General features: G+C 36.1%; 1 protein-coding gene across 6 annotated transcripts in view; it reads left to right on the top strand.

The window, feature by feature from the left end:
- The window catches only part of NTRK3 (neurotrophic receptor tyrosine kinase 3), a 453812-nt gene that overhangs the window by 263176 nt on the left and 166857 nt on the right, over positions 1 to 23779 (top strand). For all 6 annotated transcript variants that reach the window (XM_074295106.1, XM_074295104.1, XM_074295105.1 and 3 more), the window contains one exon: positions 15837 to 16025. In XM_074295106.1, coding sequence (XP_074151207.1) covers positions 15837 to 16025 — 189 coding nt within the window. The remainder of the gene's footprint in view (positions 1 to 15836; positions 16026 to 23779) is intronic.

The raw sequence follows: 23779 nt of genomic DNA, 5'->3' as shown, positions 1-23779 counted from the left end.
GGATTCAGAATGACATAAAACAAGCCTTCTAGGATTGTTTTCATGTGTTGTTCTGTAACTGAAAACTCATTATCTGTTTGGGAAACTTTAAATTTTTTTTTGTATTGTTACTGCAAACTTTTTTTGCTTTAGATCTGAGTGTTTTAGAGCTCTGTCTTTATGTGAGATGAAGTTTATTCTTTATAAAGGCATATTACAGTTAGTAAGTAGTCCTATAAAGCAAGCACTATAGTGAATAAAGTTGCTTTCTCTGTTGATGACATGAAGAAACAGGTATGCATTGACTTATAGGAGTGTGAAGCTCAAATAAGTTCATGTATATTATGGAAAAGGAAGGAAATGGAGGAAAGAGGAAGGAATGAGGAAAAAAGGGAAAAGATGGGAACGGGAAGAGAAAAGAGGGAAAAGAAAGGAAGAAGCATTTATATAGTGCCTAATGTGTTCCAGGCGCTCTGTAAAGTATTTAAAATTATCACATTTGTACCCTAAACTTTAAAATGTTATAAAGCTGACAGGTTTTTGGTTTTTTTGGAAATTTGTTTTGGGAAGAATAGGAAATATCCATTGCCCATAAAATGCCTTCTGGATTTTTTAAAATAGAGAAATATCTAGTGACTCAATAAAACTTCTTGCTCCCCTGAAAAGGCTGAGTTTATTCATTCTCATGTACTTTTGAGAGGCTGTATAGTGCATATAGAGAGAAAGAGGCTTATAATCTCAGGAACACCTGAGTTCATATTCTACCTCAGATATTAGCCCTTTGATTCTTGGAAATTATAATTTCATTGAGCCTCAGTTTCTTCATCTTGAAAATGAAGAATTTGGATGTGAGATCTCTAAGGGTCCTTTTGATTTTTACTCTATAGTTCTATGATCATGGCTCTATTTTGCTTTCTTTACTTTTTCCCATTGATATAGATATGTCTGTATTATAAAGAGATCTAATTTTGAATGTACCCCAGGAGTACACTGCCTCGGGTCATCTAGATAGTGAGTAGAAGAGCTGAGATTCAAACCTATATTTATTCACTCTGGGGCTCTCAACACTTGGTCATACTTCCTTTCAAGGTGTGTATGTGTGTGTGTGTGTGTGTGTGTGTGTGTGTGTGTGTGTGTGTGTGTGTGTGTATGATTGTCAAGTGGGGAGAGGGAAGACAGAAGAAAGAAGAAGGAAGATGCTATTACTATTCCTTTGGATAGATGAGATAATTATAATACTAATAGAAGGGGAGGGGAGGGAATAAGCATTTGTGCTTGGCTACTAAATCAAGTCTATGTGAAACTGAACAAATTTAGTCTTTGGCATCAGATTTTTGGTGCTCACGTTCCATAGGTGGGTTTGGTGTTCAGTATTACTTAATGCAGTTTGGACAGTAGAGGAAGGGGAAGGAACAGTATGTGGGTAGTACCTACTATGTGCCAGCACAGTACTAAGCACTTTATAAATATCTCATTTGATGCTTGCCATAGCCCTGTGATGTAGATGCTATTATTACCCACATTTTATAATCAGAGAAACTGAGGCAAATAGAGATTGAATGCCTAATCCAGCTAATGTCTAAGCCTGAATTTGAGCTCCAATCCTCCAATAAGCTCAACTGTGTCACCTGATTGCCAGTAAAATCTAGGATAAGTCAAACAGAAAGTGATCCAAACATGAAACAGTATACAAAATAAAATGTAACTTTTCCCTATAACTCAACAAAAACTGGGGTAAGAATTAACTTGTCACTCAGGAAAATTAAAAATAAGAAGGATGTAGGCTTATAGACTGAGAGGTTATCTAACTTCACAACCCTTTCAATTGAGGAGGTCTAGAGAAGTTGTAAGTTACCTGGGGATTTGAAAGAAAGAAAGGGGATTTAAATTCTGGTCCTCAAACTTTCAATTCAGTGATGTTCTTATTATACCACTCTGCCTTTGTTTGTATAACACAGATATTGGCTAGACGAGTAGATGGAGCTCATGAATTTCGAAATTTGAATCCTAGAGTTATCTCAAAGTCAGTCATACTATGTCACCTTGGATCAGTCACCAAGCCATTTTGCACATAATATTGCTTGATGTTGTTCATTATTTTACTTATGTCCAATTCTTTAGAATTTTCTTAGAAAAGGAACTGCAGTACTTTGCTATTCTTTCTTCATCTCATTTACAGATGAGGAACTGAGTTAAGTGACTTGTCCAAGGTCACCCAGTTAATAAGTGTATGACACTACATTTGTTTTCTTGACTCCAGGCCCAACGTCCTATCCACTTTGTCACTTAGCTGTCCCTTGCACCTCTAAAGTCACTATATAAATACTTATTCCCTTCCCCTTCTCTTCTTCTTTTTTTTTTTTTTTTGCATTATAATTATCATATATCCAAAGGAATGGTAATAGCATCTTCCTTCCTCTTCCTCTCTTCCCCTTTCTTCTGTCTTATCTCTCCTCACTTGAGTACACAGGCACCCTCCTACACAAACACACACACATACATACCTTGAAAGGAAATATAACCGAGTGTCAAGAGCTCCAGAATGAATAAATATGGGCTTGAATCTCAGCTCTTCTAATCACTATCTAGGTGAACCTGAGACAGGTTCTTCCCAAGTCTGAACCTCAGTTTCTTCAGTATAAATTAGAAGTGTGAGACTAGGTGATCAACACTCTTCCAGCTCAAACATTTTATAATGCCTTGTCTTGCAGTATGTTGTAAAATAGTATTTCAAACAAACCTTCAGAGAAGTGGGTAAAGGACTGCCACTACTATATGATTACTCCATTACTTACTTTCGTGCTCATTGCTGTCCTTCATTGCTTGTGCCCATGTACAGTCTCACTGGATGCCCTGGGGCACAATTAGTTCCCTGTACTAAAGTATAGTATTAATGCTACAGACCATTCCTCAAAATCCAGCCAGCTGTCTCATAAATGTATGTCATGGATCAAAAGAGAGATGTGGGAGAAGGAGTAAATAACTCAGCACAATCCAATAACAATACCGAGAAAATGATTCTAAGGTAGGTTGAATCCTGAGGTTCAAGAACCATTTTTTTTTTTTTGGTAAAAATGTTATAGTATTTAATATAATCAGTTTCTTTGGTAAGCTGATGCATTTTGTTTTATGCATTTAAAAACAGTATTCCAAAAGGGCATCTATAGGCTTTACCATTCTGTCAACATAATCCATGACACAAAATAGTTAAAAACCTCACACTCGAACCAGAGTATTCTTCTGATGTCACATCAAGAATGTCATCTCATTTACAGTGAAATCTCACAGGTTCAGGAATCTTACTCTCCAAATCAGTACTCTTCAAACTTTTGAGTCTTTTATTTCTATTGGTTAAAAAAAGCACATTTATGAAGTATAATTATTTAGTTTTGAATTATGTACACGTATTACTGTGCAGTTTAATTTGTGCAATTGGAAATAAAAAAGTGGGGGTAGGGCCGACTCATCAGAAGTATAGGGCCCAAGTTTTCCCTTCTACAGCTAAAAAATGGAGTAGTTATTCTGGGAGGTGATGAGTAGTGCTGAAAATTTACTCCATGTTGTATGGCTGATATAGAACTCTTTCTAACTGCCCCAAAAGACTGATGACCTGGATGGGAGGCTTACACAAAGGCAGAAGAACAAAGGGAGTAGTGGAGTTTTGAGAAATAATTGTTAAGGGTAAGTATGGTTTTGTTGGAGACAGTCCCCATGATTGGCTACTGCAAAAAGGGTGGGGTTCTGACCTATTTGCCCGTCCTTATGTTGATTAGTAATGTACCTCTTAAGGTCATGCAGCATCCCCATAGGGCCATGCAGCAACCCCACTGTGCCATTTTATGACCAATGCTGAGTTAAAACATGCCAGTAAGACTGAAAAGTCCCAGTATCTTATAAAGGTAAATCCTAAATTTATATTGTTTATGCTATTCAGCTAGAAAAGAAGACCTTATATTTTTAGGAATGAAAGAAAAAAATCACGTGAATTGAGGGTCCATAGTGCCATGAATGTCATGATAGCAATGCCATGTCAAGATAGCAAAAAACTAGTAAGGTCAGCCTTAGGAAAATAGAGGCAGCCAAGTGTTGGTTCCCAGGCTCCCCATTCCCAACTTGTGAACACAGCACGCACATGCTTGGCCCATGGCCCACACCTGCCAATAAAAATTAAGAAATTGATTTCCTTTTGTTTGCCTCTGAGGACAAAGCTCTTTTTATGAGACAGTAAATGGAATCCCTCTCTGAGCACTGCCGGATTTTTAATTGTATTTGTTGTGCTTTCACTTACTCTGTTTTATGAGTTCTCATTCCAGCTTTGTTGTGTGAAGCTCACCCCCCAGGGATGAAACAGTGTTTGATTTTTATCAGTGGGAAAAGGTTGGGATTTTTAAACTATTTCTTTAATCTGAAGGTCGGGACTGCCCTTTTCTTTTGAAGACATTAAGGAAACACAAAGAACATCCAGGTTTGTTTTTATACTCTATACTGCTCTGAATGAACTATACGATTTAGGAGACTCTTTCACCAATTGGTGGTCTTGACCTAGCACTTTGAGGAATTGAGGATTAACACTCAGCTTTCAGTCTGACTGTGAAAAAGAGCTATTTCGAGCTAAATCACAATGCTATGGGCTTTTCAGTTTCATGTTTGCAGTGTATGTTTGCTCAGGGTGTGCTTGTGTGTGTGTCTTATAGTATGTTGTTTGAATCAAAGCTTCTTATACAACCGTGAATTTGTCAAATCCAGGAATGATGCTTGTGTACTCTCCTTCCCGAAAGGGGAGGGCTGGATCCATTGCCTACCAGATAGAGCATGGAGATGGTTTTCTAGAGTAAGGGATTTCTTGAGATCCTTTTGGCCTTCAGTTCTGTGATGTTTACAGGAGTGATCCTTGTATTTACAGCCAAAGCAAGATTTGTGTAATAGGGAATTGTCTATAGATGAGCCTTCTTTAGTGATTATCTTGATTTGATTAGTCAGTGGAGGTTTAAGTTTCCTGTTGTAACTTTGAAGATATTTAACTTTTTGCCTTTCAGGATAAATTCAACAATCATGTATTCAGTACTTTGTTCAGAGAATTCCACTGGGAATAAATACAAAGACTGATGAAATGTTCTTGCCGTCATTGAGCTTACTATTTTGTCCTTTATTTCTCAAAATATTCTAGGGTTATGGAAGTCAGCAAACCATAATTGATTTCAAGGGAATTTTGAAATCTTTTACTTCACAGAGTGAATGTGTTGGGACCCTGGATCTCTTAGAATCAGCCGGAGTCAGGATAATTAAAAGTCTTTATTCTTAGTCTTTTGCAGTTGAGGTCAGGAGATTAGATCTAGTAATCTCCACACCTCCTTCCTCTCTCTCCACCACCAGGAGAATGAATCAATTTCCTCCTCCTACTCCACCCACACAAGTCACTTCCCCTTCTTTGTCCACCCACGGATCCAGCCAGCACAGAATAGTTGGGGAGGGTCATCCTTCAAACATGTTAATAGAGAATTGTCCAATTGGCAATTAGTCTCACATGCTCCATTATCCAAGTGCATTTGCTCAGTTCTATCTCTTTACATATATGATATTGAAGTCCACAAAGATTAAAATTTTGGTAGAATTGGGATGACAAACAAATTTCCATAATATCAGATTACTGTATAGAATTTCTAGAGTATGCACGCGCCGCACACACACACACACACACACACACACACAGAATTTTAGAATTGGAAGGGGTCTTGGTGGTCATTTATTCTAACCCATTTGTAAATAAAAATTTTACTTTATAACATATCAGGCAAGGATTCATCCAGCCCTTTGCTTTAAGATTTACAAAGCTTGGGAACTCATTTCCAGAGGCAGTGTACTCCACATTTGGATAAGTCTAATAGTTAAGAAAATTTTCTTTTTAGAAATCATAAATTTGACATTTTCAACATATTCATTATGTCTAATTTTGTTTTTTTTTTTATCATAGCTTAACAAGTCTAATCCCCCTTCATTATTACAATCATAAATATGGTTTTCTCCAGGTTAAACATCCTTACTTTCTTCAAGCAATTATATTATTATTGTGCATAATTATTAACAATAATAGCAGCTACCTCCCAGAGCTATTGTGAAAATAAAAAGAAATATTTGTCAAGCACTCTGCCAACTTTATAAATTATAAAAATGCTGTTATGATTATTAATAATTAATACTGATAAATTAATAATAACCATCATGATAGCTAACATTTATATAGTACTTTAAGATTTGCAAAGTACTTGACATATATTTGTTTTCATCTTCAAAACAGCTCTGAAAGGTAAGTGCTATTATTATCTCCATTTTATAGATGGGGAAATTGGGACAGACAATAGTTAATTGATTTATCCACAGTTAAACATCTAGTAAATTTCTGGGGCTAGATTGGATAGTAGGTCTTTCTGATTCCAGGTCCAGTACTCTATCCACTATGCCAATACAAGGCTCTCTTTTGTCCTTTAATCTCTTCAATTAGTTAATTAATAAATAAATCAATTAACATTTATTAAGAACTTCCTAAATGCCAGACATTATGCTAGGCCCTAGAGAGACAAAGATTTTTAAAAAATGGTAAATATCTCTTGTCCTCAAGGAGCTTTTATTCTGTTAGTGTCTTTACAATATCCACAATGTGATCTAACCATGTCAGAATACAGAGGGAATGCCAACTCCTTTTTAGGTGTTTTGCCTCTCTTAATGCAACTTAGATTGAGGTTATCCTTATTGGCTGACATGTTGTACTGTTCAATCATGTTAAGTTTGCAGACTTCTAAAACCCTCAGATTCTTTTCAGACTAACTTCTACTACTTATGCATTTTCCATCTTATATTTGAGAATTTGAAGATTTAGAATATGAGTGCAGCTTTATGGTCATTTTGATTACAATTCATCATATTAAATCATCCCCAGCAGGTCTTAGATCTGATTTGTATTCTGACTCTTTTGTCTAATGTGTTAGTTATCCTTTCTTAGCTTTGTGTCATCTCCAATGTTGTTAGGCATATCATCTCTGTTACAGCAATATTCCATATATTGGCATACAGAAGGGGAGAGAAATGGAGTTCAAGGCTCTTGTAGCTCATTTCTAATGCAAAAGGTGTCTCTGTGCCTAGGGTACTGGGTAGATGCTTTTGCAATAGTACAAACTTGGCTCTGAAGTATGAATTATTTTATTTGGGAAGCTGCTATTGATTGAGATCTCTCCTTTGTCATTCATCTCTTCTGTCTTGGATTCCATTAGATTTACCCATGGTCAATTGATAAAGCCTTTTATAGGATCTGGAAGGGCATTTTAGCTGTTCTTACTTTGAGCTTTGAGGAGCCTATGTCTCTAATTAAAATCACTGTGGTTCAGTGTTATCCGATTTGAATTCGTCTTGACACAGAAAATCTTGATCAGTTCTTCTTATCATTTTTATTTAATACGTTTAAGAAAAGAATTCAAAGAGGAATCCCACTATGTGTGATCTTTGAGTGTCTCCTCTGAAACAAAAAAACAAAAAAACAAAAAAAAAAGGAAAGAAAGGTATGAGAGCATGGAGATTTTGTGTGGTCCATCCTGCTGTGGGAAAGAAAAACAAACAAACACTTGTTGGAGACATCAGGCTTTCCTTAATTACCCAATTTATCCATTATTCTATGCGTGGAAGAACAAAGACCACTGCATGTCTCAAAATAACACAACAAACCCCAACAGGTTGAAGAAAAGATTAATGTGAAGAGAGCTGTGTCCCTTGCAGTGCTTTTTCAAAAGCTTGAACTTAGTAAAAAGGCTTCAAGGTAGTGTTTTTCTATTTCCTTTTGTTTATTAGAGCTACATAATAAAATAATTGTGCAATTAGAAATGGATTAGTGACAGGACAGAAGCAGGAGCAGGTAAAAGATGATCTCTATGTATGTCGGGAACTCAGATACAGGCGGCTTTACTCATTTTCTTGACCTGCTTAGCCTCTGGCAGCTTCAACAAAATAGAAGACAACTCCCTAGACATCTGAGTTTTTCTCCATTTTTCTTTGCTCCTTCAGTATCTTAATAAGATTCTGTGCTCTGTTTATTAAGATAGGAAGAAGAAGTGCTTCCCCCTTCAGGGCCTCCGTGCTTCATTAAGAGTTTTGTTTTTGTTTAGCTGTGAGAGATGCTTCAAAATGTAGTGAAAGAGAAAAGAAGAAGAGAGGAAAGAAAAGTGGTCCACATGGATGAAGGCATTGCTTTAGTTCTGTGGTCATTGTGGAGTCCTAGTAAATTACTAGGTTCTCTACCTTTGAGGTGAATGGGAAATTTTACTATTAAATGAGAGTGTATTTAGAAAGATCTACTGATAGTGGACAGAATTGAGCATCTCAATGCTCAGAGCTCAGAATTTAGGGAAAATATTTATCATGTTGGTAGACACCATAACATCTAGTAGATTTAGTATGTCTAAAGATCCATTAATGGACTTACCAGCCCCTTCCTCATTTTTAAGGGGCAAATTCTAGCCATTGTAGATAGCACTAAATTATGAGATTGGTATCTTTCACAAGTGGCAGGTGTGAAGCTTGAAATAAAATGAACTTTAAATCTCATTCAAGTCCTTGAAAAAAGTAAGGTTTCTAAGGTAAGGTTTTCTCACAAGCCCCATGTCACATACTTTTTACTTCCAATGATTGTGGAGATGCTTCCTGGGTAGGTATGTGACTATATTATCTGGCTTAATTGCTTTTAAGTCTTGTATTGTCACTAGAAAGTCCAGATAGCTCTTTTATATCTATTCAGTTCATCAACAGAAACATTGTACATTTAGAGACCAATGTCAACCACTCACGATTCTCCCCCCTTCCTAAGGAGTTGTAATCAATCCTAGATCCGAGACAGAGAACTCTATTTAATATAAATAATGTAAAGAGGGATTATTTTTCTAGGACATGTATTAGGGATATGCCAGACCCCTTCCTTCCTCTCAAGAATTGTCAGATTTGACAACTATTGTCCACTGCTAGTGATTCATGTGGGGATAAATGATACCACCAGAGGGAAGTTAGAAAACATGGTTAAAAATGATGAAATCCTGGCCAAAAAACTTGATATATTGAGGGACACAGGTGGTGTTTCATCACTGCCACTATTTGAAAGTGGGGGTTTCCAAAGTGAAAGATAGATTTGGTAAGTGAATAGCTGACTGAGAAGTTAGTGTCTGAGAAAAGTATTTTTTCTGGATATTGCCTTGGCAAATGATTGACTATACCTAACAAGGGCTGAAAAAAAATCATATTTGCCTGGAGACCTGCAAATTTAATTGGGTGGGATTTAAATTGAAAAAGAAAACTGTCCACATAAATCTGATAAGCTTACTACCATCAGAGAAATATGTATAATATGAAGAACAGCTTAAGAAAGGATCAATAATTTCCAAGAGATAATATCTGAGAAGAGAAAGAGCAATAGAACACAGGACCTCATATATTTATACACAGATACATAAAGAATAATTAATATATGGAAATGAACTTCAAGAAACAGATTTGACTTCATAGATTTCATTGAGACTTGTAAGATGGGACTCATGACTGTCATTTGGCTTAGAAAGAGTTATTTCATTTCAAAAGAACAAAATAGATGAAATATGGGTGTAAGGAGTTGACTGAGCTGTGTAATTTTAAAAATTTTACCGAGTGAGCTTTGAAAAAATATGAAGAATAGGAAAACCCCTGTACTTCTTCATTCTAGAAGATCATGTTAGCCCTGGAAGCCACTCTTCAGAAGTATCCTCTGCCCCTGGGGTCCATCCCTTTAAGTGAAGGATGGGGGGCTCCTTCCAAAGCCACCATTTAATGAAAACACCAGACCAACCTTATCCACGATGTACTTCTCTGTACTTTGTGTCACTGCTCTCAAGCCATCAGTAACTTCTTTCCCTCTTTCCAGTTTTTTTTTCCTGCATTGTCTTCCCTATTAGAATGAAAGCTCTTTGGGGTTGGGGGAGGACTGTCTTTATTTTTGCTTGTATTCAGATTCTTAGTGCCTAGCATATAGTAAGCACTTAATGAATACTTGTTGGTTTAACTTTGTGCAGAACTAGAAAATGTCAAGTATTTGATCTCATTAATAAAAACCAGGATGAATTTTACAATTATAGACTAGTCCTGATAACATTCCAGAACATCTTATGTTTGTAAATGCTTAGAAAGGGAAGCAAGAATCACTAAAAACCAGGATAAATTTTTAAAAAATTAAGGACAGGTCATGCCAGACTATCTAGACTTCCTTTTTTTTTTTTTTTTTTCTTTCAATAGTGAATTAAATTGGTTAGTGATGGGGAGGCTGTTGAAATAAGATTTCAGCAAAAGATAAGACTATATCTCATACTGTATATTAATAAAAGACACATGGGCTATTAATATGAATTTGGAATTGATTTAATAACATCACCTAAAAGGTAGTCTTTAACTATTAGATGCTGACTTTGAGGGAAGTCTTTAACATCTCCAGAGATCAGTCCTAGGTACAGTATTATTCATAGCTTTTATCAATGATTTGATTAAATTAAACTTAAAAGATTTGCCAAAATTTCCACTAACATTATGCTTGGAGGGATATCTAACATGTTGGATAAAAGAGTCTGGACCAAAAAAGATTTTGTCAGATAAGAATGATGAGGTGAATTGGATAGTATGAAATGTAATATAGATACATATCCAATTTTCCAATTGGGTTGACAAAATCAACTTCATTAATATAGGATGAAGGAGATAGGGTGAGATAACAGCTGGTTTGAAAAGAATCTGGGGGTTTAAGTAAGTTACAAAATATCAACACTTGTTGGTCTCTGTCATGTAAAATGGTAGCCAAAAAAGCTATGTTTATCCTAGAATGCACTATAAGAGAAGTAGTGTTCATTATAAGAAAAGTAATGTTTATACTCTGATGTGCTCTATGTATCTATCAGACTATGTATAAAGTTTTGCTTTTTGTCCAAAATATTCCAATACTAGACTATGTATAGAGTTTTGGTTTTTTTGTCCTAAATATCCCAATATAGAAAAGGCAGATGAGTTGCAGGAAGTCCAGAAGAAGGCAAAATGAGCAAGCCACATAGGTATAAAAGGAAGAAACTGAAGATATTTAGCTTGCCAAAGGGAAGACTTAAAGAAGACATGGTAGTTGTTTTCATATCTTTGGAAGTCTGTTATATGAGCCAGGGACTAGATTTGTTCTACTTGACCTTAAAAGCCAGAACCAAGAATAATGATGGGTTTAAGTTTCAGAGAGACAGATTTTAGCTTTATACAGAAGTGAAATTCATCTTCTAGCAATTATAGCTGCTGTCCCTAAGTAGAACCAGTTGCCTTGGGAGGTAGTAGGTTCCGTATTCTCTTCATCAAAACTCTATCAAAGTCTAATGGGTGATCAACTTTGGGTGATATTGGATAAGGAATACTTGTTCAGCTAGAGGGTGGACCAATTGGCCTCTGAAGACTCTTCCATGTCTTAGATTTGTAATTCTGTAAAGGTCATATTAAGTGTCTTCTATATTGATTAAATATTAGGAGATAAGGAAGAAGTCTAAGATTTGGCACAGAACTCATGCAGAAAGTAGATTTAAACTAAGCTGGGTTCTGTCACTAGGTATCTGTGACTTAATTGAGTTCTAGTTCTATTACTAACTTGCTATGTGGCAAGTCACTTAACTATCTAAGTTACAGTTCCTCATTATGTATTTTGGGATTGTGATATTCTGTGTCTGTTACTTTTATTAGGATCCCATAAATCATTCTACTAGTCAGTATATTTTATGAAACCTGGGACCACATCATCCTCATTCACATCATCTACATCACTATTTCTTACCTAAACTTTTTTTGTCTTTCCCAGTGCCTGCTATTGTGCTGTGTATACAAAAGTACTTGGTCCTGTCTGTCAAATTGAACTGATGTGAGGTAATTGAAGGAGGAAATGAGACGGGCTTATTTCTCTAGAAGACTAGACTGTTGTTGTTCTAACCTAAAGATTTTATTTATCCCAGAGAGAAAGGATGGGAAGGGACAAAAGGAAAAACTAGGAAGGAGTCAATGTCTACAGGAAAACAGAAATATATTCACTATTCATAGAGAATCCCTCCAGAGATGCTTATTATAGAAACAGGACTAAAGGAGACCTTCAGATGTCATTTAACCCATACTGATGTATTCAGACAGGATTGAAAGTAAACTGAACCAAATCAATGGCATGTCCCTACTACTAGACTTTCAGAAGCACTCTCTCGTCTCATTCATCAGGCCTGAGCATTTTCTAAGAATATTGTTCAAGGGTCAAAGTTTGCAGTGGATTTCTAAGAAACTGATTTTACTGCTGGGCAAAAAATTATTAAAACCATTTAGGTAACAATATATTGCAGCTGTTTCACAAAATCTCAGACAATTCAAACATTTGTCATGGGCAGGTTCAAGCTCTCTGATGCTTGTTGAGTAAAATGAAGGGCCATTAAGTTGTATTTGCTTGTCTTCCCTTTCTTGTGGCTTACAGGTATCCTTCCTACTTCCTTGAAATGTTTCCTACCATTTTGTTCATGGGAACCATTTTTTTTTCCATTACCTTTGACAGGTTGGCAATAGATTCTGTATTGGAAACATTTTTATAGTATAAAAACTAGACGCATATATGCTGGTATCCATGTGTTTAATGCAGCAGCCATTTTTAACTGAGGGTTTACTGAGCTACAAACAGTTTCAGCTGATATACTTTACAATACTGCCACATATGTCTATCAAAAATTATACTATCAACAGTACTGTTGTGTTGTATGTAATATTCTGATAATTAGTCTTATAAGAGTTCTTTTGGACAACCTTTTAATTCCCCTCATCCCTCTTTCTCTAAATCTGCCTCATGAATTGGGGGTGGGGGTAAAGACATAGGAGTGGAAAAGTTTATAGTGTTACCTAAGACCATCTGGGAAATTTGAGTTGGTGCATCAAGGTTTACACCAGGCTTTTGTCTAGCATTGTTCATTAGGCCATTGGAGGCTTGGTGATATTTTCATAGAATTATAGGATTTTAGAGTTTTGTGGAACCTTACAGGTCTAATTCAAATCTCTGCCTGATAAAGTAAATCTCTCTACAAAATTCTGACAAGTGATTTTGATAGCCCTTATCATTTACCTTCACGTATCTCTCTGGTTTTTATCTGTTTCTTTCCATTGTGCTATACATTTGTAGTTTAGGAATCTAGAAGAATGATTATGGGCAGGTGAGGAAAAACAGAGAAGAGAAAAAAAATTAAGAAATGACAACCTTAACATAGTGATGATAACATTTTAACTTGAAAATTATTTGTCTTTGTTTTCTCCAAAGCATGAGCACCGTGCTTAGTATATAATAGTTGTTGGATAAATATTTGTGGAAAGAAGGAAGGAACAAGGAAGATTGACTGAGAATAAATTGCATAGTTCATACAGACATAAACAATATGCAAATGAGATGCAAACCACATGCAACTTTAAAATGTGCTTTGTGTATTTCTCTATCTTCCTCACCCTCCAATTAGAAAAATCTCATGGAGATGTATCAAAACTTGTTTCCATTCCTTTTTGGAAGAAGCAGATGTATACATTTTAAATAAACAAATAATAGTAATATTTATACTTATATGGATTTTTTTTTTAAAAATTATTTCTAATATATCAATTAACCCTTACAAATTGCCTGTGACTTAAGCCAGGACAGGTATGATTACCCCCCTATTTTATAAAGGGAGAAAATGATTCAGAGAGGTTAAATGGTCTGCCAATCTCATAGGAAGTAAGCAGCTGGAGTTGAATGGGAAATCAAGTATCCTGACTCCTATTCTGGCACTCTTTCCAGAATATTTTTTTTATTACTATTAAGTTTCATTCATTAGCTTTGGACCATCATTCTAGCTTGTTGAGATTTTCTTGGACTTTAGTTTTTTTCATATAGCACATTAACTATCTCTCTTAGATTCTTGCCATCTGCAAATTTGATATAATGTGCTATTTAAGTGTTCATTCAAATCACTAATTAAAAATATTGAACAGAAAAGGGCTAAGGACAGAGCCCTGAAGCACTCTACTAGAAACTTCTAAGCATGTTGAAATCAATCATATAAACATGCCTTTTTTTTTTTTTTAAGTTTAGTCATTTAAGCTGGTGAATTCATTCAACTATGCTGCTGTATAGTCACACAACTCCATGTTTTTTTACTCAAAATTTAAAAAAAAATTAACAATTGTTTAATATGTAATTAGGAAAAAATAAAGTACTATTAAAAAGTTTATAATGAAAAATATAGAATGAACTTAGAATTATGACATTAGCTCACCTTCTCCAATAACATTGTCAAAAAATGGAAATAAAGGTAGTCTAGTATGACTTGTTCCTGATTAACTCATTCTGAAATATAATGATCACTATTTCCCTTTCCCAGTATTTATAATCCATCTTATTAATCAATCCATCAGTGATTGATCTTTGTAATAATGTTTTAAAATCTTGCCAGGAATTGAAGTCTATCTTACACACACACACACACACACACACACACACACACACACACACACACACAAAGTGGCCCAGCAATTATATCTACATCTACAATTTTTCTCAGTAGCCATGGATATAGCTCATCAGTGCTAGGTGACAAACTCCTAAAGGACAATTAGGTGTTCTAATATTTTCCCACTTATCTTGGTTTTCAATAAACTAATTACCTAGTTGTATCTTATTATCATATTTCTTAGGAGAGAAAAAGTAAGCAAAATGGGAATTGAATAGTTCTGCCTTCTTTGTGGGTATTATGAAAATATTCACCCCACTAAAGTTCTTCATAGTTAAAATTCATTCTTTCTTTTAGTATTCCTGACACTCTCATTACAGGACTATATTGCTCTTTTCCATTTATCTTCAGGGTCCTGTCCTTGATTTGGCTTAAATTTGGCATATATATATGACCCTTTTAAAAATAGGGAGACAGCACAGAAAAATGGAAGGCATACTGGGGTGAATCAAGATTCAAATCCCACCATAGTCACTTATAGCTGTGTTAGTGTGGACAAGACACTTCACCTCTCTACTTCAGTTTACTCATTTTTTAAGATAAGGGGGTTGGATCTGATGGTCTTTAAAGTCATTTCCCAGTATAAATATCTGATCCTATGAGAACTATGATTTTGGTATCTGAATCGGTCAATAAGTCTGTTACACTCCTCTTCCCCCTCCATTTACTCCTATCATGATTGTTTGCTTTTATCAACTGGAGAGTGTTTTTTCTATTGTGAATAATAAAGTAGATTATTAGGGAAGTGAGTTACACTTTTCAGCATTTCATGCCCATGCTATTTCTTTTTAATGTAAGGTAATTTGATGATTCTGATAATTATTTTTCTTTTCCTGCTGTGATATACACTTCCTTGGTTCCTTGATTTTGTCTTTCAATTTGAGCCATTATGAGGAATATCTAGGGATCCATAGAAGCTTTTCTCATTGGTCTCTGTTCTCAGGCAAATGAGTAGCGTAATGGGAACAGTGCTAATCTTAGAGACTAGATGATCTGAGCTTGAATTGTGTATGATCTTGGACAAGTCACTTAATCTTTTTAAACCACAATTTCCTATAAACTGGGGATAATAATTGTACCTACCTCCCAGGGTAACCATCAAATGAAATAACAGGTAGAGTGCCTTGAAAACCATAAACCCTTGTGTAAGTCTTAACTATTATTATTCTAGAGACTTGGTATTGGTGAAGGATGAAAAATGTACTAGATGTGGGTATGCGGCTAGAGCCAGAGGCCACCTTGACTGATGACCCAACTTTCTCTGTGTTGTGATTTGAGCAGGTCCTGTGGCCGTAATCAGTGGTGAGGAGGATTCAGCTAGCCCACTCCACCACATAAACCATGGTATCACCACACCCTCGTCGCTGGACGCCGGGCCGGACACAGTGGTGATCGGCATGACGCGAATCCCTGTCATTGAGAACCCTCAATACTTCCGACAGGGACACAACTGCCACAAGCCAGACACATGTAAGTACTTGAGTTAAAGGGTCCCCCTTTGGAGGGAGGGGCTGGTTGGGTCAAAGATCCAAGACTGGGGATTCTTGCACCAGGGATTCATTCTCTGCCATCTACCACTTCCTGCCCACTTCCAAATAGGCTGTCCCTGACTGGCTCTGGAACAGATATGAGGAAGAATCTCTATTGTGTTCTGAGTCAGCAGGGGAAGAAAGGGTTCAAAGCACTGTGGAGGGAAGGCCTTACCTTCTGCTGCTTTCAGTAGCCTCCAGCCCTCCTGCCTGTCCCAGGGTACACTTTTTCCTAAGGTCATCTATTTATTTCCCAAGTCAGATAAAACTCAGAGGAAATTGGGAAGAGAGGTCAGAGACAAAGGGTCTGGTCTGACAAAGAAAAGTGAAAGAATAAACAAGACAAATCCTGGTTGTGACCTGGTCTGTGCCTTTACTAAAGATGATCTATGGCAAGCCAGAGTGCAATGTAATGAATAAGTAAGGCTCTTACAAAATCTGTGACTATAGTAAAGAAGGAATGAATGGGAAAGAACTATTCAAATGTAAACATTCTCTAGCTTCTTCTCTTGAGGAAAAGATTGGGCTTTCAGTGTGCTGTCACAAAACTAGCTATGCACATAGGTAGGGAAGGACTCCCAGCATTCCTAGAATCCCTTTGCCACTTCCCCAATCTAGCTTAGAGGACTAACTTCCTTCTCATTCCTTTGTATCTCTTTATTTATTTATTTATTTATTTATTTTTTGCCTTTCTGCTCCTTGTTGGTCCCTTTCTTGGATACTTGGACTTGCCTGCATGGATCCTTTCTTAAGGCTGTACTTGTCCCTCATGATTGCATCTCCTCTCCAGACCCACTCTGTGCCCAGAAGAACCAAACCTTCATGGTTTTACAGGAGGAGGGACTGGATATTTGGTTGGATAGCCCAAACATCTGAGGCTTCTTAGCTATTACTCAGCCATATATAGATACTAAAATCTTGGAGTTAGGACAAAGTTTAATCAAAATGCCTCATTTACAGATGAAGAAACTGAGACCCAGAGAGGTGAAGTGAGCTTTCCTTCATTGCTCCTCTCCACAAACATAAGGCTACCCATCTATTTTTCAACTATTTGAAAGTGAAGATATATCACAGCATTCAATGATTTTTCTTCTTTCTTGGGAAGCCATCTAATTTCTCTTACACCTTAGCCAAACTGATTCAGGAAAGGAGGTTTATTCAATACTGCCAATGACCATCATTTTGGGGTCACAGTAGGATATGATATAACTCCTTCCCTAAATCTTTTTTCCTACTGATAAGGTTTTCAGTGAGCTAGCTGAAAGAGACCAAGAAATGGAATCATTCAGGCAATATATATCTGCATCCCCAAACTGCTGCTACTCAAACACTTGCTATCTTCTAGTTCTAGGAAAGTAACTTAAATTCAGAGTAATAACTGTATCAATGGCAAGTGGAGGGAAGGATGGGAGAATAGTTCGAAAGAACTCATATTACAGCCATGAACATGTGAAAATAATGGCAGTGCTTTGGTTAAAAACCCTCTCTAGATTCCAGGCTTGTTCTAGATATTTCCTGGTGTTTCCTGGTTGTGTAGGGCAGAGTAGTTTCCCCATGGGGCTATTGGTACCCAATGTTGTATTCTAGGACTGATGATCAGAAGCCTTGTGGGGAGGCAGCTGTCTTTGATCAGGGATTTGAGAGCCACTGGATTGGAGATGTTCACTTTAGCTAAACCTCTGTGATCCAGGGCAGAATAATCTGACTCTTATATTTACAATGTATTAAACAATAGTGGTGAAACAGTCTCTTTATGCAGTGTGCATATTATGCCCTAAGGCTGGTTGTATACCAATGAGTAGGGGTGAAAGGAGGACCTTATAGGGATCATTGGCCTGTAGGTTTATTGCCAATCAGTCAAAGGATTATAGAATGTTAGAGCTGATTGACAACCTCAAGGTACTCCAGTCTAACTACTCTCATCTTAACAAATGTAAAAACTGAAATGGAGGAAAGTGAAGTAATTTCTCAAAGGTCATAAAACTAGTTAGTGGTAGATATGACATTTGAACCCAGGTCTTCTGATTCCAAATCTAGTGCTCTCTACTATTCTATCAATGTATAGAGGATCATAGGTATAATACCATCCCTGCAGCTTTTGATTTTAGGAGAACTGGAGATTTGTTTATATTGATTTTTTTTTATCAGATCCCTCCTGAATTAATTGCAGGAAGACTCAGAATGTAAAATTGGCATTGAGGCTCATCTGGGGAAAAATAGATTTTGAGCCTGAGGGGGGTTTAAAAGCTAGTAGAGGAAAACCTTATCAGAAGGGTAGAATAATATGATTGTAATTTATAGAATAAGCTAGCTAGAGAAAAAGGGTCCTTGAAAAAGACCCTTTTATTTTGTCCTGTGAAAGGACACAGGATAGTTCCCAGTTTTCCCCAGAAAACATGTGTGGTATGAAAAGCAACATACAGGAGCAATGTATCCAGACTTGACTAATCCTCTTCCCTCTGTTAATCCCCTGGATGATTCAGAGGCACACTGATGGGAGCACCCCACTTCTCAGTAGAGATTTATTAGCTGAGACAGCATCAAGGGCTCTGATTACAAAGACTTGATCAGTCTCTGAGAACAGACTCCAAGACACATCCTAGGGTGCAATGAGACACTATCATAAATAATTAAATCCAAATGCTTCTTGGCAGATAAATCAGCAAAGTACATTTTGTGATGTTACGAACCAGACTACAATCCCTCCTTTTGGAGGAGTGGTGAGGGAAAGAGAGGCGGGTAAGAGGGGAGGAATGCTCATTTTGTGGATCCCCAGGGGTCTCACAATATGATTCAACAAACATATCAATTTAATCAACATATTATGGGCAAGACATTCTGTGAGACACTGGGGAATATGAAGATGAATAATAATGACAACAACAATAATAATGATAATAGCTTACATCTATATAATACTTTATGCTTGAAAATACTTTCACACACATTATCTCTTTTGATAAGACCCAGTTCCTGCCCTCAAGGAGCTAAAATGATGCTGAACATTGTGACTCTGGAAGGAATGGAAGAGAAAAGGGGGTCCCTATGCCGAGCATCATTATTTCCTGAAGCCATAGCAACTGAATATTCCTATTGTTGGCTGGGTCTAGAACCAAAGTTCTTTGCTTTATCTATGTTTTTATTATAAATGATCTTGCACATACTGACATCTGACAAAATGTCTGTTGAATAGATTACATCAAATCTCTTACTGGTGTGATTTGCTTATTTGATATTTTGTCTGTCTCTCACTTCCAGAATCATTAATTTGATTCATATTTTTCAATCTCTGTTTATTTCAGCATGCCCAGTTATTTGTGAAGAAGCGTTTTTATACTTTGGAACAGGATATAGATTGCTTTTGTATGTCCAGATCAAAGTATATGACTGCCAACTCAGGGTTTCCTTCCCTGTTCCTTCTTCTCAAATCCTGATCTAGGTTAGAGCTCTAACGAAAAAATAAAGAAATTTTTTATTTGGAATGGGCTGTGGAGGTCATCTAATATAATTCTTATCTGAAATATGAATCCTTTCTACCACATCACCTGAAATAGTCACTCAGCTTTTGTCTGAAGGACCTTCAGCAATAGAGATCTTAATACCTTTCAATTCTAACTTGTTAGAAAAATTCTCTTTATATTGAGCTAAAATCTGATTCTCCGTCAATTATAATCTTTGACCCTATTTTTACATTTTGGGGCTAAGCAGAATATTTAATCCTTTGATCTTAAATGGAACATAGCTATATGAATTTAAGCTAAAGGAAATTGGTTGGTTTTTATAGGGTAAAGCAATAGATTTTTGGTCTAGATCATGTGTGTAGGAAAACACCATTTCTTGCCATTTCCATATGAAATATCTCCTCGTATTATGGTTAGCTTTTGCTGCTGTTCAACAGTTCTTTTATTCAACATTTTCTAATTTCTAGAATATACTCTCTTTAGTGATTATTCCATACCTTTACATGTCTTAAGCCCTCAAATTTGATCTCTTCAAGTTTGATTTTTCGGGAGATATCTTGGCTTTTGTTGAGAGGATTGAGACCATCTGTTGTGTGTTCCTTAATACTTCCTTTTTTTAGTTTCAAACTATCTTTTTCTCTGCATTTTTTCTCTCATCTTTCTTTCCTACCTCTGAGAAAAAAAGTGCTCACCCTCTTTTTAAGGCTAATTCCATTTCCTTCTCACTTTTAAATAATAATAATAATAGCTACCATTTATATAGCATCTTAAGATTTGCAAAGCACTTTACAAATATTATTTCATTTTATTCTCACAACAAACCTAAAAGAGAAGTGCTATCATTACCCATTTTATAGATGAGGGAAGTGAAGTAGATAGCAGTTGATTTGTTCAAGGCAACACATATAGATACTGTCTGAATTCACATTTAAATTCAAGCCTTCCTGACTTTGGGTTCAAGACTCTTTTCATTTTGCCACCTAGTAGCAGCTTTATATGAACCTCTCTTTCTCTGTTGGTTCCTATTTTTCTTTCTTTAAGAATGTTTAGGCCTTACTATCCCTCCTGCCCACTAAAAGAATTTTGATGTTCTTCCCCTCTAAAGATTCTGTCTCATTTCCATTTTCAATTAATTTCTACTTTTTGAAGTATATAGACAACCCTTGTTACTTCTGTTTTCCTCCTTGAACCCTTGTCATCTCACTTATAATCTTGATATTTGTCTAAATTTGCTTTTTCAAGTCATTGTTGTTGATCTGTCAAATTCAGTATCTTTTTCTTAATTTTCATTCTCTTTGAAATCTGTATATTGTTCAATATTTTTGGCTACTTAGCTCCTTAAAATTTTCTTCTTTTTTGGCCTTTGTAACATATCCACCTTTCCTTTGTTAGCATTTCTGAATTATTAAATGATTCTTTTTTTCTTCCAAATCACTAATTGTAGGTTGTGCCATAAGCTAAGTTTTTATGATTTAGTCCTTTTCAGTTGATACTTTTTCTATCAAAGAACTCATTTACTTTCTTGACTTAAGCCTTCTTCTCTGAGGCTAGTTTCAAAATCACCTATTGTAATTTCTTTCCTAGATTACAGTTGTATATTTTCCAACTGCTTGCTTTCCCATTTGGTAATACTCCCCCTTTCTACCTTTCCAAATCTCGTCTATTGTATCATTTTTTTCCCTTTCATTGAAGACTTTCCTGCACACTCCTACTTATTCCTCCCCATGAAATTCATGAAACATATTGTATGTATCACTTATTTGTCATATAATCATATACCATTCTGTGACATCATGTAGATTTTTGTTTTTTTACTCTAGACTATCTTACTTCATATAACAATATAATAAATATAATTTATTTTGATTTAGGTTTCTTATTGATAGGAATCTTTGTGCTTAAATTTTTTACTTTATATCTCCTACTAAACTATAAGTTTCTTGAGGCCAGAAACCACTTTTCCATTTTTTAATGCATCCTTGATACTTAATATTGTGCCTGGCACATGATAATCGCTTAATAAATTCTTGTTGACTGACTGGATGACTGAACCCCATAACCTATAGAATAGAACAAACTATAAGTATAAAAGATGCTTAATAACCATAAATGAATAAATGGAAAGTGCCACTCATTATTGGGATATTGCCCCACTACAAAGAATTCATGTGTCCTTCTGGAAATGCCATCATTTGTTATTTAGGCATGTTGGACTTTATATGACCCCATTTGGGATTTTCTTGGTAAAGATACTGGAGTGGTTTGCTATTTCCTTCTCCAGATCATTTAATAGATTAGGAAACTGAGGCAAACAGCTTAATTGATTGCCTAAGGTCATACAGCTAATGTTAGAGGCTGGATTTAAACTTAGAGTTGAGTCTGCCTGATTCCAGGACTTGTGCTCTAATTATTTCTCTACATAGCTGCCCTGGAAATGCTATAGAGAAGAAAAATAGCTAGCTACTCCCTAATAGGGAGGCCTAGAGAGACAGGGAAATGTTAATGTTTTAAAAGAAAAAAAAAATGATTCCATATTCATACTATTGCTACTCTTGAAATTTCACAACTCAATTGCCTTTTCCAAGTCTTTTTTTCCTCCTTCTCCTTGACTTCAGAATTATCATTTTTTGTTGAAATGGTACTCTCTAGAAGTTTCAGTAGAACACTTCTTTGTTTTCTTAATCTTTACTCACTTTCTATTTTCCATGCCCCCCCCAACTCTCTCCTCTACCCTGGCCAAATCTTCTTATCTCTGCCTATCATCAACCTCCCTAAACCATGATGGGCATACTAAAGATCCTGGGACCTATAATGTTCATACAATAGATTTATGACCAAGACCTGCATTTCTGAAGACAGAATCTCTTTCCTCCTTCTTCCAGGCTTCTCTCTGTGTCAAGAAATTCACTTGTCCCTGGATCTTGCCTTTTCTGAAAGAGGAATTATTAATACCACTTTTCCAGCCACAGTGGGGAACCAGGAGTCTATATGCTTAATGCCGTATTAATAGTACATTGGCATGATATAGATTTCTGTCACCCTTTATACTAACAAACATCACTTAGTATGGGGTAATGACGAATGTTTATTCCCAGCCACTTAGTTCGGCATAATGGACCCTAATGAAATATGGAAAACTCTCTCCCTTGTCTCTGATGCTGTGACCCTTCCCTACAGTAGCTGCTGATTCTGCAGCAGCACAAACTGGATATCTCTCTAGCTGAAGTCCCTAATTTGTGTGAATGGAGACTTGGACCCCTGGTACTTATAGTCCAGGCTAGAATTTTCCCTATTTGGGCAAATTGAAGCTGAAGAAGGAAAATAGGAAGGGGACAGTGCAAAAAGGACATTTGTTCTTAATTGTTGCCTTGAAGATTTGGGTTTGGCTAGGTCTAAGGAGTGAGAAAAATGTAACCAGTGTATAAATTCAGAGATTAGGAGATTGTGTTCTTCCTTAATCTTTTTAAGATAAATACATGGATATTCTCAGGTTCCCTTAAATAAGTGGTTGCTTATAGTTTGTGATCTCAGGAGAATGGGATATATCTCTTCCTCTTCCTGTCATGGAGCTTAAAATTCTTTCATTACAGATTCATTCTTTTGGGTTTAAGGTAATAACAGGAACGATAATAATAGCTTACATTTATAGACCACTTAGAAGCTATTTGTACCTTAGACGGCTTTTTATGAATTCAATCAAACATTTATTTAGTGTCCACTATGTACCACTTGTGGTAGACACTGAGGGTAGGTACAAAGACACCAACAAAATATCTGCACTCAAATGTGGGAGACAGTTCATATGGAGAAACAACATATGTGTGGATGTGTATATAAATAATGAAGATACAATGTAACCTCAGAGGGCAACAAATTAATAATATTTAAGGATTCAAGATATGAAGAATTTTAAATGCCAAATAGATAAGTCTGTGTCTAGAACTGATAGGGAGCCACTGCAGGTTATTGAATGTGAGAATGATATTGTCCAACCATAATTCCTGATGCATTTAAATTAGCCTCTTCTTGGATTTCTTTCCGACCACCAGGAGAATGGACTAGGATAATATTATTTCACTTAAATCATCCTGAATGTTCTGAGACTTAAAAGTGACTGATACTGTTTGTCCTTAGAGAGAATGCCAGTGTCCTTTGAAGGGGTTGGATTCAATGTGTTTTGGAGAACACATTCTAATCTATTTCCCTTTCTTTAAGTCCTTGGGCCAGAATGTTC

The sequence above is a fragment of the Sminthopsis crassicaudata genome, chromosome 2 (genome assembly GCF_048593235.1).
Source record: "Sminthopsis crassicaudata isolate SCR6 chromosome 2, ASM4859323v1, whole genome shotgun sequence".
NCBI lineage: Eukaryota > Metazoa > Chordata > Mammalia > Dasyuromorphia > Dasyuridae > Sminthopsis > Sminthopsis crassicaudata.
Note: the sequence above shows the minus strand (reverse complement) of the source record. Positions and strands in the feature narration are given on the sequence as shown.